This window comes from Ursus americanus, chromosome 35 (assembly GCF_024610735.1).
Source record: "Ursus americanus isolate L20-20 chromosome 35, mUrsAme1.1.p, whole genome shotgun sequence".
Lineage (NCBI taxonomy): Eukaryota > Metazoa > Chordata > Mammalia > Carnivora > Ursidae > Ursus > Ursus americanus.
The window spans coordinates 5,236,000-5,251,622 of NC_142161.1; the positions used below are offsets into that span (position 1 = coordinate 5,236,000).

Sequence of the window (15,623 nt, forward strand, 5' to 3'; positions counted from 1 at the left end):
ACCTGTCCTTCCTCAGGCCCGGCACCTGGCCCAGCTAAAGACACTATCAGATCCACCGTCGGGGCCAGGCCAAGGGCAGGATCTGTCCTCCCGGGGCCGAGGCCGGAACCATGACCATGAGGAGACCACAGATGATGAACTGGGGACCAACATTGTAAGTGCCCCCCCACTCCCCACCTTAAATGAGGAACCTCCAAAACACTGTCCCCCTCCATTTCTCTGGACGGCACTGTCCCCTGTCCCTGGGCCTGGTCTCATCTCCCCCACCCCCCCAAATCCAGCCTCGCCTCTTTCCTCATCCCAGTAGCTCAGCCACACAAGGGCAGGGAGGCGGGAGGGGGCCCTAAAGAGAAGTAGGAGGCTCCGGGGGAGGCTCCTGGGACTTGCAGCCCGGCCCCACCCTTCGTCTCCACTTCTGCAGGACACCATGGCCATCCGAAAACAGAAACGCTGCCGCAAGATCCGGCCAGTGTCCGCCTTCATCAGTGAGTCCCCAGCCTCCATTCCGATGCCCACCAGCTTCCTGCACCCTTCCCAGCCCCGGGTCCCTTTCTTTTTCATTCTGTCTCACCCGCCTGCTTTCTCCCTGTGCCTCCTGCTGGTCCCTCTAACGCTGCTGTGCCCACAGGCGGGAGCCCCCAGGACATGGAAAGCCAGCTGGGGAGCCTGGGGATCCCCCCCAGCTGGTTCTCAGGACTCGGGAGCAGCCAGCCCACAGGCAGTGGCTCCTGGGAGGGTCTATCCGAGCTGCCCACTCACGGCTATAAACTAAAGCATCAAACACAAGGCAGGCCCCGGCCCCCCCGGACCACACCTCCAGGACCTGGTCGGCCCAATGTGAGTCCCTAAGTCCTCACAAGAGGACCAACTTCACTCAGCAATGCCACAGCCAAAGGTTCTAGCTTTAGGACCCCAATGCCAGAGACATCAGCCTTGGGGGATCAGGCAGGGGCCCGGGCAGGCCACAGAAAAGAGGATGGAATTATCCAGTTTTCCCAGATGAGAAATCTCTGTCTGCCAGATAGTGACAGTTCCCATTTGGGTGAGGGATAGAGCCAGGAGACACCAAGCTTAGGAAATGCCCAGGGGGACTGAAGTCTCAATTTCCATGGGTCCCACAAGAGGCAAGGCCAAGTCCAAAGGGAAAGGCCCTGAGTAGACGGGGCGAGGGGGGAGGACTTCCTGATCCAGATAAGATACCCTACAGGACGTTCCTCCCAGCAGGTGCCAGTGACTGGGACTCGTCAGGAGAATGGGATGGCCACCCGCCTGGATGAGGGGCTGGAGGACTTTTTCAGCCGAAGGGTCATGGATGAAAGCTCCAGGTGTGGCACCTAGACACAGCCCCATTTTCTGCAGGCCCAGAGGCCCTGAAGGGCTCTCATGTCCTCCCAGCCATCATGGAGGCCTGTCCAACGGCAGGGTCCCAAAGCCAGTCTCTCTGGAACGTTTCCCCATGTTCTCATGCTTCCCCACCCAGCTCTTAACTCCCACGTTCTCTGACTCTCCTCAGGACAGCTGGAAAGGAGAGGGTCAGGGCGAACCACCCCAATGGGGTAGTGGGGACAGGGGTGGGCGGATGGGGCGGCAGCAGTTCCTGGGATGGGATGACAGTTAGTGGAAAGAGGCCTGGAGGGTATATTCTCTGTCACAGTCCTGCAGACTCCCCAGCATCTGTCCAGAAGGAACAGAGTCACTTGGAGAAGCTGAGAGAAGGATGGGGGGATGGGGGTGCCCAGGAGGAAGGAGTTGCTGGGGAGATGGGGGGAAGGACGCTGCTGGAGGATTATGACAGGGAAGGTGAGGACGCCATCTCTCCTGAGAAGGAAGTGGAAAGGATTACGGGGCACAGGAGAGGCCGGGTGAGAGAGGAAAGTGGGAGGTTTGTTGGACCCAGGGCTCCACTAACGCCAGCACCCAGCACCGTCCGGGCCCTGCGCGACCTCCACCTCTGGTATTTGCATCTGCCCTTGGCTTTGTCACTAACACACCCCAACCCTGCCCAGCTACCCCCGGACGCTGCGGACCCTGCGGCCCGGCCTCTCCGAGCCGCCGCTGCCTCCACTCCAGAAGAAGAGGCGCAGGGGCCTGTTTCACTTTCGCCGGCCCCGGAGCTTCAAGGGGGAGAGGGGGCCAGGGTCCCCCACCACTGGGCTGCTCCTCCCTCCGCCCCCACCCCCACCCCCAACTCAGGAAAGCCCCCCCAGCCCAGATCCCCCCAGCCTCGGCAATAACTCCTCCCCCTGTTGGAGCCCAGAGGAGGAGAGTGGCCCCCTCCCTGGATTTGGGGGGAGCCGCGGGCCTTCCTTCCGCAGGAAGATGGTAAGTGAGGTGAAGTGCGGCCTCCTCCCCCGTTGCTGTCCTACACACAGCCCACCCACTTACCCCACCCCCGGCAGTTAATGGGAGAATGCTAGGACTCAGGCTTCTGGGGGACTTTGGGCACCCCAATGGCCCCGCTGCTTGAGCGGTCTAAGCCTGGTGACCCAGTGCATGCTGGGAGTGCTGCATGCAAAGGAGGGCAAAGGAAGGACTCCTCAGAGGAGGGCTGGAGGGTCGGGGCCGGGCAGCCCCAGGGCTGGGGGCTCAGCGGGGCAGGGGCCCTCCCCTACTCCCTTGCTGCCCACGGAGCCCCTTCTCCATCAGGAACTGCTTGTAAACCCGAGGCCTTGTTCCAGGGCACTGAGGGGGCAGAGCCAGGGGAGGGGGGCCTGGCCCCTGGGACGGCACAGCAGCCAAGGGTCCATGGTGTTGCCCTTCCTGGGTTGGGAAGAGCCAAGGGTTGGAGCTTCGACGGGAAACGAGAGGTGAGGGGAGCCCAGGCACCCAAGCGTTCCTATGGATCCCTGTCTGCCTTCCTTTCCGAGCCCCGTCCCTGCCGGGCCGGCAGAGAGAGAGGTTCCGTGGTGTTAGAAGGTGTGAGCTGCAGGGGAGCTCACGCCACACGCCTGCCCGCCGCGACAGCCTGGGCGGGTCACCTAACCGCCCCGGCCTCGCCCTCCCTGCCGAGCGGGCAGTCGTATAAATACTTAACTCTAGAGCTCCCTCTCTGGAACTTTGGTGACTTGACGACCACGTTTATGACCGATTTTTACCGTCTCCACGTGCCACCTGTATTAGCGGTTAAATATTCTTCTTTCAGTCAACTCGCCTTTTTAACTTACTCTGGTCCTAAGCACGATCACTTTTTCAAATCGTGGGCTTATTGTACTAGTCATGTTTTTTTTTCTACCACGCAGAAAATAAACACGGAACTATTAAAATAACAGTATGCTCCTTCGTGTAAACCATTTCTTACGCCCCTCGGGTGGTAGGGGTGCCACTTTGGGGGGAAGAGGGTCCGAGAGTCTAGGGACCAGTGCCATGAGAAAGGCACAAGGTGCCAGACCAGAAGCCCCTTGTTAACTGCAGCGCCCCGTGTGGACGACACTTTTCTTATGACCTGACTCAGCTGTTCTTTCAGGGCACAGGCCCAGACCTGGAGGGCAGCGTCCAGGCTTGGCAGAAACGGCGCTCTTCAGACGATGCAGGTGAGAATGGTCGCCCTCACATCCTCTCCTTGACCCCTCTCTCAGGGCCCCCTCCTGATGTGCCTTTCCCCTTCCTCCCCCTCCCCTCCCCGCTCTCCAGGGCCCGGAGCCTGGAAGCCCCCACCACCACCCCAAAGCAGCAAGCCAAGCTTCAGCGCCATGCGCCGAGCCGAGGCCACGTGGCACATAGGTATGGAGCACCTCGTCCCGGGTAGCCCCACTGAAGGCCCGTGGTGTGTCACAAGGACCAGAAGCCACAGCCCCTGTGTGGGGGAACTTTACAACCAAGGTGGGGCAGTGAGGAAGTCACCACAGTAAAAACGTTTACAGATATTGACAAAGCTACATCCGAAAGAAACAAACAAGCCAATCCAAAGCAAGGTCCCTCAGATCCAAAGTGGCTTTGCCAGCCAGGGTTAGGGGAAAGGAACACTACTTTGTGGATGGTTCCAGGGAATTCTGTAGGGCAGGCGCCACCTTGGCACCATCAGCAGAGCGGCCCCCCTATAAAGGAGCCCCCACCCCGCACGGCAGCTGGGAAAGAGGGTGGGCAAGTCCCAGCTGGGCCAGACCCACCTCAAACATTCCAGTCTCCTCTAAAAGTAGCCGGCCAAGCACAGAGATGTGCCGCAAGGAAGGGGCAAGAGCCATACCTTGGAGGTCAGGAATCGTGGGTGTCAGTCCCGGCTCAGCCACCACCACCAGGGCTGACCTTAAGCAAGTCTTTACCCTCTGCCTTCAGGATTCTGAGGGGTAAATAAATTGTGATACGGTGCCTGCTTTCTGCTGGAGCACCTTTCACTTAAGGAGCCTCTAAATGAAAGCTGGTCAGCTCGCCATCAACTTAATTGCCCACAGGCCTCGAATATAACCCTCCAACATCATTGACAGGGACAAATCTCCCGACAGAGGTAGATGCTTGCTCCCCTGCCCCACGCCCATCGAAGGCTAGGGCACAAGGGCGAGGTGCAGAGCCCGTGCTCCTGGCCCGTCCTCCAAGGCCGTCCCAGCACTGGGGCCATCCCACACACAGACCAGTTAGAACACCTAAAGCGAGGCTCCATCCTCATTTAGGAAACCGCAAGAATCAGATGCGCTGTGCACACACCTACCCCCGGCACCCTCCAGGTCCCTCTTACTCACACCGCACAGATACACACACACAGACAACACCTTCCGGGTGGCACGCCCTCGGGCGCAGATTGCATAAAGCCACAGAGGCGGCGGCGGGGGGGGGGGCGGGGGTGTGTGTGCCAGGGCATCTCTCCCCAAGGCTCTCACCGTCTAAATCAGACTGGCAGACAGAGTCCTGGGAATGCCAGGCTGCAGGCTTGGCAGGGCCCCGGGGCACTGCGGCCCTGGATGGACAGCCATGCCTGTGGACCCAGCAGTCCCTGGGCCCTGGCTCTGCCCCAGCAGCAATGGGCTCAGGCCCTGCTCTTCAAGAGGAACAGCCAGGCCAGAGCGCCCCCTCCCCCCGAAAGCTGATGGGCTCATGACAATCCTGGAGACCAAGGGCTATGGTAACACGAGAGGACGTGCAGGGCAGACACAGGAGCAAATGGGCTTGGAGGGGAAAAGTCCTGGTCTCCAGACGCCTTTTCCTGCAGCTTCTCCTCTCTTCCCATCCCCCAGCTGAGGAGAGCGCCCCCAACCACAGCTGCCAGAGCCCCAGCCCAGCCTCTCAGGATGGGGAGGAGGACAAGGAGGGGGCCCTATTCCCAGAGAGGACTGTTCCCACCAGGAATGCCAAGGTGAGGGCCCGCAAGGAGGACGGGATAGGCCCTTGGACGAGGTGAAAAGACTAACTGACCCAGCATTTTTCTTCTTCTGCCAGCTGCAGGACCCCCTTTTAGCTCCACGGCCCCCCAAGCCCGTGGCTGTGTCCAGGGGCCGCCGCCCCCCGCAGGAGCCAGGGAGCAGGGAGGAGGCTGAGGCTGGGGGTGCAGCCCCAGGAATGAACAAAGCTCGGCTGAGGCTGGGCTCACAGCAGGACCAAGAGGAGCCTGAGATCCAAGGTCTGCTCCCTGGCTGGAGGGGGGTCAGCGTGCCTCTGGGACCTTGCTGCCCATATCAGGACCCCCTCCCGGGCTTGGAATGAGTCACAGCCTGGATAAGCGTCCAGCGGATGGCCCTACTCCTGTGCCAGGCCTGCCTTGACTGTCATTTCAGGGCCCCCAGATCCAGGCCGCCGGACTGCCCCCCTGAAGCCCAAGAGGACACGGCGGGCACAGTCCTGCGACAAGCTGGAGCCTGACAGAAGACAGCCCCCTGACCCCGCAGGTGCCAGTGGGGTGGGGGAAAGGGCGGTCCCCCTCTGCCTGACATGGCATACCCCACACCGAGAGGCTGGCTCTCCCTGCCCAGGAAACAGGACTCCCTGGATTTGTCCCCAGCAGGAACCAGTGAGCCAGGAACAGACTGACAGCCACTGCAGCACCCTGCCCAGCCCTCCTCTCGACATGTGCCTCACAAGGACTCAGACCCCCACCCACCCCCCCACACCTCCAGGCCCTCTGCCGGCCCATCCCACAGGGGCAGAATGGCAGGATGAGGTGTGGGGACAGCAGGTGGGGGACAGGAAGGGAGGGAGCAACCTGGAGAGAGGGAAGCAGAGCTTGGGGCAGGGCCGTCTCCTCTCCTGGAAGGGCGGATCCGTCCCTCTATCCCCAGGGACTCTCTCCCTCATTGTATAGAATAAAAAAACAAAATCACTGCCTGCCTCGTCTCTGCTGTCTTCCCCATTCACTGCGGCCACCCCCCACCATCTGCTCCCCTTTTGTGCTCAGTGCTTGGCCACAGTGGGGAAAAGTAAGGAATCCCCCCACAGGGATGGGAATGGGACTCTGACAGGAGAGAGAGGGACCTGAGAGGTGCGAAATGGGAGGGGACTGAAAAGTGCCCCCTAAGTGTGGGCTGGGGGGTCATGTTCAGGATCTGGATGGAGCTGGCTGGAGCAAAGACCAAAATGACCAAAATCAGTACCAGTGTGTGTCCAGCTCTGGGGGGTGCAGTGGGATCGGAAGAGCCCAATGTTCCAGGAGGAGACTGAGGAGCAGTGTGCTGTGCGGCGTGTGTGCAAGCTTACACACAGGCAGGCTCACGAGCAGTGGAATGAAACAGCGTTGCATTGTCTTAGGGGGACCATCGGTAGTCAGAAACCTCAACAGTAGAGTGACCTGAAGGTGAACAGAAGTGTTTATGGTGAGAGATGATCAGATTAATTGCTCCCCATTGGTGTACTAACACATACTACCTTGGCATTCGAGGCTCCGTTCAGGGGCCTCCTCCTCTGTGAAGCCCTTCCTGATGCCTTCCCCTGACTCATCTAAATTGAACCCTCCCTCTCTGTGACCCATTGCTTCCCAAACCGGTCTGTAGTTTTGCACCCGTCACACTTCATCGCATTGGTGTGTTAGCTTATCCTCTCTCTGTCTGTGGGTCTGTCTGTCCTTTATAGAGGCACCTCCCCCAGGGGCAGGAGCTGCGTCTCAGTGACCCGTGCAGCCCCAGCCCCAGGCGCCCAGCAGATGCTCAACAAATGGCTGCTAGCTTAATGTGCAAGCAGCTTAGAGGTTGGAGGGTACGGATGTTCTGGTGAACCCTCTCAAGGACTCACCCCAGGTCACCGTGGACCGAAATGTCTTCTCACGTGGCGTGCAGCTCCCCAGGCAATCGCTCCCTTTCCCCGGTCTCACCAGGGAACGCCTAGCGTCTTGTTCTGTCAAGATCTGTGTGTGACATGGCCCCTCCCACAAGGATGTGACCACATGGGTTGAATCTCGGGGTGGGGGGCTGAGTTGTGGGCACTAGGAAGCTGCCTCGGGGATCGGTCCTTCGGCACATCTCCCTCCTGGCAGCCCCTGCTTCAGGATGGGAGGCGGCACGCCCTGAAGGGATTGCGTCCGTTTCTTTGTGTGTCCCTGTTGAAAAGCAGCTAGGGAACTGGACCTCATTCTCAAAGCTCTGAGAGGCAGCGTGGTGCGGGATGGTTTTGAAGGAGCACGTGAAGATCTCCATTCTGTTGTATTTGGGTTGGTGTGAATGAGTGTATGTGTGTGTGACAAGTATAGCCCCGTGTTCCTTGATGTGTTACTGCGAATATCCTCTATAAGCGTGATGTGGAGAGGGCTGTGAGACTGGGTGTGTTTCCTTATGTGTATCCATAGGGCTGTGACTGTCGTGGTGTCACAGTGAGTTTATGTGCCGGCGCCTGTGTGTGTCAGGATACGTGTGAGCCCATGAGTCGTGGGTGCATGTGTCTCCATCATCTCCCGGTGTGAATGTGTGTGCGCGCACGCACTGCCACAATGTGTGCATGGGCGTGGGTGTGGTGTGAAGGGGAAGATGTGTGTCACTGTGTCTGTGGGGGTCCTGCCTCTGAGCCACCCCCAGCCCACCCTCCTCCCCCGGTTCTGTGGCTCCCTCCCAGGCAATGGCCCTGCCCCTCCCCTCTTCTCCCTCCCAACCGGTCTGTGCGGGGGGAGCTGGTGCTGCGGCCCCCCCACCCCTCCCCATCCAGGCCCCATAAATAGCAGCAGAGCCGGAGCCGGAGCCGGCGCCAGCGGCTGGAGCAGCAAGGGAGTCAGGGCCAGGGCCAGAGAGCCGGAGAGAGGAGCCCCCGACTAGAGCCCAGGTGAGCCTACCCTTCCTCCCTCGCTCAGCCCCAGCCTGGCCCAGCCTGACCCAGTCTCCATAACAACGTCTCCCCCAGCCCCCAGAGAGGTCTCCAGTCCTGCCCGATCCCCTCACCACCACATGCCCCTGCCCATCTCAGGGACCCTTCGAGAACTGGGAGACTTGTGGCTGGAAGGCAGAGACCCCTACCCACCCACCCAGACCCTCCCTCACATTTCCAGAAAGGTACGCGCTGTGGGGGGGGGGGCAGCCAGAGAAGGGTCCCAGTTCTGAGGGCAGTACGGGAAGTGGCACACCCTCCTGGATGCAGACACACGGCTAGGGGACAGACACACAGGGAGGGGGCATTCAGACACACCAACGCACACCCGCTTGGGGGAAGCACGACACGGGAGCAGACAGCCTCACCCTGCGATGTGGACAGACACAGATAGATGGACTGACCAGCCGTGAACTCGGGCCAGCATACCCCTGCCTGCTGCTGCCCGAGGCTTGGTACCACTGCTGGGGGAGGGTGACATGCGTGCATCCCACGGGCAGCATGGAGGGGGCTGTGGCTCCCCAAAAATCCTGTCGCTAAGAGACAGTGCCAGTGCTGCCAGGAAGTGTGAGAACAGGGGAGGTGGGGAGGGAAGAGAGAGTTGTCATAGTGGGAGCCCCTGCCAGGAACCTGGAGGAGCTTTCAGCAGGGACAGGGCTCTGTGTCTAACTGCCCAAGCCCACCCCCCACTCCTTGCCATAAGCCATCCAGAAGGTGAGTGGGGTGGGGGGGAGGCAGAGAGGGACAGCCCCGCCGGGCATCTTGCAACCTGTCTCCCCCTGCCCACTGCAGACTCTGTTCCTGAGGCCCATCCGCTTCAGGCTTCTGGGGCTCCTCCACCCATTTCCCCACCCCCCTGCCCTAGTTCAGCTCCCTCGTGCCAAGACTGAGTGCAGTGCTGGCTCAAACCTCAGTCGGGAAATAGCAGAAGGTGCTGAGGTAGCAGAAAGCATGGATCAATTGATGGCCTAGGAGCCAAGACTGCCAGGAACCCCACACGCACCCCCAGCCTTCTCTATCCCCATGCACCCCTACTAGGCCAGCAGGGGTGACAGAGACACAGGGCTGTGCAAGGGTGGGAGGCTCAGGTCCTCCACCCTCCCTGTTCACAGCTCCAGGGAAGCCAAGCTGAGGGCAGGGGTGGGGGTGAGTAGGGGGGAAGCAGGAGATCCATGAGATCCTAGGGCCTCAGGAAGCAGGACACAGTGGGAGTGGGGCTCAGGTTCCCAGAAGACAGACCCCTCCTCTAGCAGATGTTCCCTTTCCTGTGTCCAGGCCATCTGCTCTGTCCCCACAGTGCCATGTCGGATCCTGAGATGGGATGGGTGCCTGAGCCCCCAGCCATGACGCTGGGGGCCTCGCGGGTGGAGCTGCGGGTGTCCTGCCATGGCCTCTTGGACAGAGACACGCTCACCAAGCCCCACCCCTGCGTGCTGCTCAAGCTCTACTCTGATGAGCAATGGGTGGAGGTGAGAACCACGGGCCAGGCCGGGCTTATCTGAACTAACCTCCTGGCCTGGGAAGGAGGGGGGCTGGGAAGCAGCAAGGAAAGCTTCAGCGGGGAATGTGAAGACCCTGAGGGGCCTCTTCTAGGCTGTGAGGGTAACCCTGGAGGCGGGTGTGCCATCATTACAAACACAAACCATTTTACAGCTTCCAAAGTCCGCAGAGTCCCAGCGGGTCCTCAGATGGGCCCAGAGGAAGCGGCAGAGGTCCCAAAGGCCTTCTGGGAGCCCCAAAGGACTGATGGCTCAGGGGGCTGGCAGCACCCCGAGCTCAGGGTTGAACCTAGCAAGGGAAGAGCTAGTCACTGGGGATACGGGAGCCCGAGGAAAGCTGGCATGAGCAGGGTGCTGCAGGGCAGGGGAAAGTAGCCTGGGTTCCCACAGGGCCCTTGCCCCTCCTGCTGCAGGTGGACCGCACCGAGGTGCTACGCTCCTGCTCCAGCCCGGTCTTCTCCCGGGTGCTGGCCCTTGAGTACTTTTTCGAGGAGAAGCAGCCCCTGCAGCTGCACGTGTTTGACGCTGAGGACGGAGCCGCGGGCCCCAGCAATGACACCTTCCTTGGTTCTACAGAATGCACCTTGGGCCAGGTTTGCGTTCCCACCCACCACCACCCCCGCCCACATCTGCTTCTGCCTCTGAAAGCCAAAATAACAGAGAATCAACTCTGGAGCGAGTTCTGTCTGGGCTTGGACCCCATCTCCACCATTGCCTCGCTGGGCAGCCTTGGGCAAGATACTTAACCTCTCTGAGTCTCAGTTTCCTCATCCGAACAGCGCCTATTCTTAATGTTGCTGTGGAAATTAAGTCCAACCGTAGCCCGAGTACAGCCCCTGTGAGCACTCTAAGGACGCTTACTACCTTGTCCCTTGTTCCCTGGCCAAGGCAGGTCAGGGGTGTCACAGCTGGGGCTCCCTCCACTTCCATCTCCAGATTGTGTCACAAACCAAGGTCACTAAGCCATTGCTGCTGAAGAATGGGAAGCCTGCGGGCAAGTCCACCATCACGGTAGGCAAGGTCACCTGTACTCCCCCTTGGGTGGGGCATTCAATGCCCCTGCATGGACATCCACGGCGACATTATGTCCAGGACCGGCCCCCACCTAAGGGAAATGGCATAAGGTGGCCCTTTGGGTGGTAGGGGGGCATCTTGCTACTTGTATTCCCCTTGCAGATCGTGGCCGAGGAGGTATCGGGCACCAATGACTATGTGCAGCTCACCTTCAGAGCCCACAAGCTGGACAACAAGGTTGGAGCCCCAGAGTCTAGGCCCCCGTCTTCCTTGTTAGAGAGCCTAGGCCCCCCACTCCAGACGAATCAGCACTGCTCCCCTCTTGGTGTTAGCCGCCTCCCCCTGCAGACCTCACCAAGCTCACGGGTCCTTTCCTCCGCATCCCCAGGATCTGTTCAGCAAGTCTGACCCCTTCATGGAGATCTATAAAACCGACGGGGACCAGAGTGACCAGCTCGTCTGGAGGACTGAGGTTGGTGACTGGGGCCGTGGGGAGGGAGGGAGGAAGAGCAGAGTAAGGGGACCTAGCTAGGGGGTGACCAGCTCTCTGGTGCCTCTCCCAGGTGGTGAAGAACAACCTGAATCCCAGCTGGGAGCCATTCCGCCTGTCCCTGCACTCCCTGTGCAGCTGCGATGTCCACCGGCCTCTCAAGGTGAAGCCCCCGTCGTGCAAGGGCAGCCCGTCAGAGCATCCAGCCTCTGTCTGAGACATTGCCCCTGAGTGTGTCAAGACCCTTCCTCTCCCTCAAGCCCTTCCCACTGTGGGGTAAAGACCAGGTCACAGCTCGATGTTCCCACTTTGTATACCTTTTATCAAGGCCAAAGTCCCTGCCAGATGGAGCCAAAGACTGAAGTTGAGCAGGTAGCCTCTTTGGGCAGGTTGAGGACATCTGTTTGGGCCTAGGCACTGTTAGCCCCCACCTCCCTAAATCCCTCGCCCTGCCCCCAGCAACCACTGCAAAGCCACCCTGACCCTTTCCCCTCCCTGCCTTCTCAGTTCCTGGTGTATGACTATGACTCGAGCGGGAAGCATGACTTCATCGGCGAGTTCACCAGCACCTTCCAGGAGATGCAGGAAGGAACAGCAAACCCTGGGCAGGAGGTGTCACCAAGATCCCTGGGGGAATTCCGAGAGTGCTGGAGAGCCCAGTATATGTGATGGGGAGAGGGTGGAAAGTACCGAGGCTCAGTCTAAGGACAGAGCCCTAGGGCTCTTGGTCTGGGAGGCTCTGCTGGAAGGGAGACAAGGGGTCTCCTGATAGAATTGTGACTCTGGGCTTGTGGGGTGTGGGGGGGTCTAGATGCAGTGGGACTGTATCAACCCCAAGTATCGGGACAAAAAGAAGAACTACAAGAGCTCGGGGACCGTGGTACTGGCCCAGTGCACGGTAAATCCCAGTGCCCCCCTCACGTCGGACCCTCAGATTCACCCCTACCCTTGTTCCAAAGACCAGTTTCTCCTCTTCTGAGAACTGAGAAGCCTTGCCCTACCCACCGGGAGCTTCAACCTCAAAACCTTCCCTCCACTTCCCCCACAGAAGCTCCCCCCCCAGCTCCCTCCTCAAAGGACCATCTTGCTACTTTCTGTGTTCCCCTCCTGCCAGGTGGAGAAGGTGCACACCTTCCTGGATTATATCATGGGCGGCTGCCAGATCAGCTTCACGGTAAAGGCCCAGGGGATATAGGGGACACAGGCAAGAGGAAGGGGCTAAACACATAGTGAACAGAGGAGCCCCCAATCCCGCTGCCCCTACTGGGGCCTCTCTGGAGCCTTAGCATTGCCATCTTGTACCCCTCACGCCATAAGGATGCTACCCGTGGGCTTGACTGGATTTACCTTAGTCCTCCCTACAGTCCCTAGCTCTGGGCCAGCCCCTCTGTGAGCTCTCATGGATGCTGTGTGACATTCTCTCCCCCGCCCCCGCCCAGGTGGCCATCGACTTCACCGCCTCCAATGGGGACCCAAGGAGCAGCCAGTCCCTACACTGCCTCAGCCCCCGCCAGCCCAACCACTACCTGCAGGCCCTGCGCGCAGTGGGAGGCATCTGCCAGGACTATGACAGGTGGGAGGGGGATAGGCTGGGGAGGAGGAGGACGAGTAGGGAGGCCTTGCCCGATGGGCCCCACAGCCTTTTCTTCTCCCCAGTGATAAGCGGTTTCCAGCATTTGGCTTTGGCGCTAGAATCCCCCCCAACTTTGAGGTAGGCTGGGTTTGAGAGGAAGGAGGATTTGGTGGGAGAGTAGGAGGAAAGACATCTTCTTGCTGTTCTCACCTGACTCTCACAGGTGTCCCATGACTTTGCTATCAACTTTGACCCGGAAAACCCTGAATGTGAAGGTAAGAGGGGAGATGTCCACCAGCCCCACCTGCCCCCATACAGCTTGGACATTCTGTACACCCCATGCAGGGGCACAGACTCCGTCCTCATGGACCAGCCCCCAGCTGATCCCACCACTCACCTCTGTCTTCATTTGGGACTCGGGGCCCCTGACCCCGCATCTGAACAGCCTCCTCTCCCAGAGCCTGGACCACCCAACTCTCCTGCTTAGTGTGGAATTTAGAGGGCCAGGCAGTCCCGAGACAGGGAAGGACCTCCTCGCTTTAAGGGTGTCAGAAAGGGCTCCCTGCTAATTTCTGCTGGCCTCACCTCCTCGCCTGCAGAGATCTCGGGGGTCATCGCCTCCTACCGCCGGTGCCTACCCCAGATCCAGCTCTATGGCCCCACCAACGTGGCCCCCATCATCAACCGCGTGGCCGGGCCGGCTCAGCGCGAGCAGAGCACCGGCCAAGCCACGGTGAGGAGGCGAAGCAGGCAACCAGGCGCTGCCCCACTGGGTGTCCTCCGGTGGGGCCGGGGCCGGGGCCCTGACTTGGGGCGGGTGCCAACGCCCTTGCACAGAGCCTACCCTTCCTCCCCTCTGCCCGCCCTCAGAAGTACTCCGTGCTGCTGGTGCTCACGGACGGCGTGGTGAGCGACATGGCCGAGACCCGCGCCGCCATCGTGCGCGCCTCCCGCCTGCCCATGTCCATCATCATCGTGGGTGTGGGCAATGCCGACTTCTCCGACATGCGGCTGCTGGATGGCGACGACGGTCCCTTGCGCTGCCCCCGAGGGGTGCCCGCGGCCCGCGACATCGTCCAGTTCGTGCCCTTTCGGGACTTCAAGGATGTGAGTGCCCGGCGCCCCCTCCCGGCCGAAGGACTCCTCAGCTCCTCAGGCCCTCAAATCTGACCCGTCGCTCCCACACCGGGTTGACGGCCTGAGAAGGACGCTGGAGCCCAGCGGGCCACCCGAAGCCCCGCCCCCTCGCCCGGCCCCGCCCCCACTCTCCGGCCCCTAACGCCGTCCCCGCCCCTACTCCACCAGGCCGCACCTTCTGCGCTTGCCAAGTGTGTCCTGGCTGAGGTGCCCAGGCAGGTGGTGGAGTACTACGCCAGCCAGGGCATCAGCCCCGGGGCTCCCAGGCCCTGCACGCCGGCCACGACCCCCAGCCCTAGCCCGTGACTGCCTCCCACCGGACCGACACTCCCTCGGCCTCTCAGTGAGTCCTGGGGGGCCAAAGGAGTGGGCAGGGGTGCAAGGCGGGCCTTGGTGGAGGGCATCTGGGCTCGGTGTGGCGTAGAGGAAGGTGCTTATGACTATCCCACCCTGCCCCAGGTGCCTGTCCTGACCCCTGTGACTCGAGTGACCAGTGCCTCTCCCTCTTGGACCAGCTGTGGCCCCTAGGTCCTGGAAGTGTGTGGTGAGCCCTGCTCTTTCTCTCCAGGCCCCATGCCCCTCAGCCTTGTGACTTTCTTCAGTGATCCTGACATTCTGGTCGTTAATAAAGGGAACCACTCCTAGCACCTCAGCCTCTAGCTATCGTGCCTCAGATGCCCGTGGACCATCTGTAACCCCCACCCCTCCACACACACCATTAAGAAATGAGGACCAGCACCCTTCGGATCTGAGCCAGAGCTCCCACGCAGCCTAGTATCTCAGTGGTTTCACCCCAACTGTGTGCCAGTGGGATCGGAGGAGCCCCTGCCCTCACCTCCCAACCCCAGGGGGCCCAGCACCATGGAGGTTAATTATCAGAGATGGGGGGCGGTAATGAGGGGCTGTCAAAGGGGCAGGTTGATGCCCTCTTACAGCTGTCTCTAGAGAAGCCCAGCTGAGTCCCCCAGGAGCTGCACTCCAGCCCCCACACAGCTGTGGGGCGGGCCGAGCAGGGGTTCTGGGGGGACCAAAGGAGGGCAGCAGGTCTGTGAGTGAATTAGGAACACAGAGGGGGCATCCGAGGTCTGTGTGGCCTGGTTTTCCTGGGTGTGTGAATGTGCGTGTGTGTTCACGCACTGCACATCCCTGCCTCTCCACGAGCACAGCCTTCAGGTTTCAGAAAGTCAGGCTGCGTACCCTTAATAACATCAACAACAGCATGAACATTGGTGTTCGGCATGTGTGAAACTTCGTGCAATGTGCTGTAAACGCATTCACTCTCACTAGGTGCCTAGCATCACTTTCCCCATTTTTCTGGCAAATCCCAAGGGAGGGTTCATTTAAATCCACCCATCATCAAAGAACTGGTGAGCCTGGAATTGAGCCCAGACCCATCTGACTGAAGTGCTCACACTCTTCATCACTAGTGTGCAACTTCTGTGTGGGTCTCATCTCGAGCCCCAGGTGTATGAATACGTGGGCCGATTGTGTGTCTGGGGGTAGGTGCCTGTGGATGGCATCCCTGCCTGTGTGTGTGCTGTGCAAGGCCTCAGCCAGTTAAGAGAGGTGTGCGAGAGCAGCGCTGGGTCTGAAGCTGCAGAGAGCAGGTGAGGACCCAGGTGATATCCAGAGCGAGGGAAGAAAAGACGGGATCCTGGAGGGACGCTCCCTGCCCCAGCCTCTCCCTTCAATGATGCGTGTG

General features: G+C 60.4%; 2 protein-coding genes across 3 annotated transcripts in view; both read left to right on the forward strand.

Moving 5' to 3' along the window:
* Window positions 1-6,029, forward strand: part of CARMIL3 (capping protein regulator and myosin 1 linker 3) — a 16,806-nt gene extending 10,777 nt beyond the window's left edge. The window contains exons 29-40 of one of the 2 annotated variants that reach the window (XM_087859028.1): window positions 17-154; window positions 422-485; window positions 629-837; window positions 1,222-1,325; window positions 2,007-2,322; window positions 2,679-2,807; window positions 3,464-3,530; window positions 3,631-3,720; window positions 5,166-5,284; window positions 5,368-5,548; window positions 5,703-5,813; window positions 5,927-6,029. In XM_087859028.1, coding sequence (XP_087715154.1) covers window positions 17-154; window positions 422-485; window positions 629-837; window positions 1,222-1,325; window positions 2,007-2,322; window positions 2,679-2,807; window positions 3,464-3,530; window positions 3,631-3,720; window positions 5,166-5,284; window positions 5,368-5,548; window positions 5,703-5,813; window positions 5,927-5,955 — 1,557 coding nt within the window. In that variant the 3' untranslated portion in view covers window positions 5,956-6,029. The remainder of the gene's footprint in view (window positions 1-16; window positions 155-421; window positions 486-628; window positions 838-1,221; window positions 1,326-2,006; window positions 2,323-2,678; window positions 2,808-3,463; window positions 3,531-3,630; window positions 3,721-5,165; window positions 5,285-5,367; window positions 5,549-5,702; window positions 5,814-5,926) is intronic. The other variant, XM_045802704.2, reaches the window with a different exon arrangement.
* A 3,476-nt stretch (window positions 6,030-9,505) lies between these two features.
* Window positions 9,506-14,568, forward strand: CPNE6 (copine 6). Its single transcript, XM_045802568.1, has 16 exons — window positions 9,506-9,677; window positions 10,121-10,300; window positions 10,644-10,718; window positions 10,884-10,958; window positions 11,110-11,193; window positions 11,285-11,374; window positions 11,719-11,823; window positions 12,023-12,109; window positions 12,326-12,385; window positions 12,651-12,784; window positions 12,868-12,922; window positions 13,008-13,059; window positions 13,384-13,517; window positions 13,655-13,891; window positions 14,090-14,264; window positions 14,381-14,568. Exons 1-15 carry the CDS (start codon window positions 9,510-9,512, stop codon window positions 14,225-14,227), a joined length of 1,674 nt encoding a protein of 557 aa, XP_045658524.1. The 5' UTR covers window positions 9,506-9,509; the 3' UTR covers window positions 14,228-14,264; window positions 14,381-14,568.
* Window positions 14,569-15,623: the final 1,055 nt, after the last annotated feature.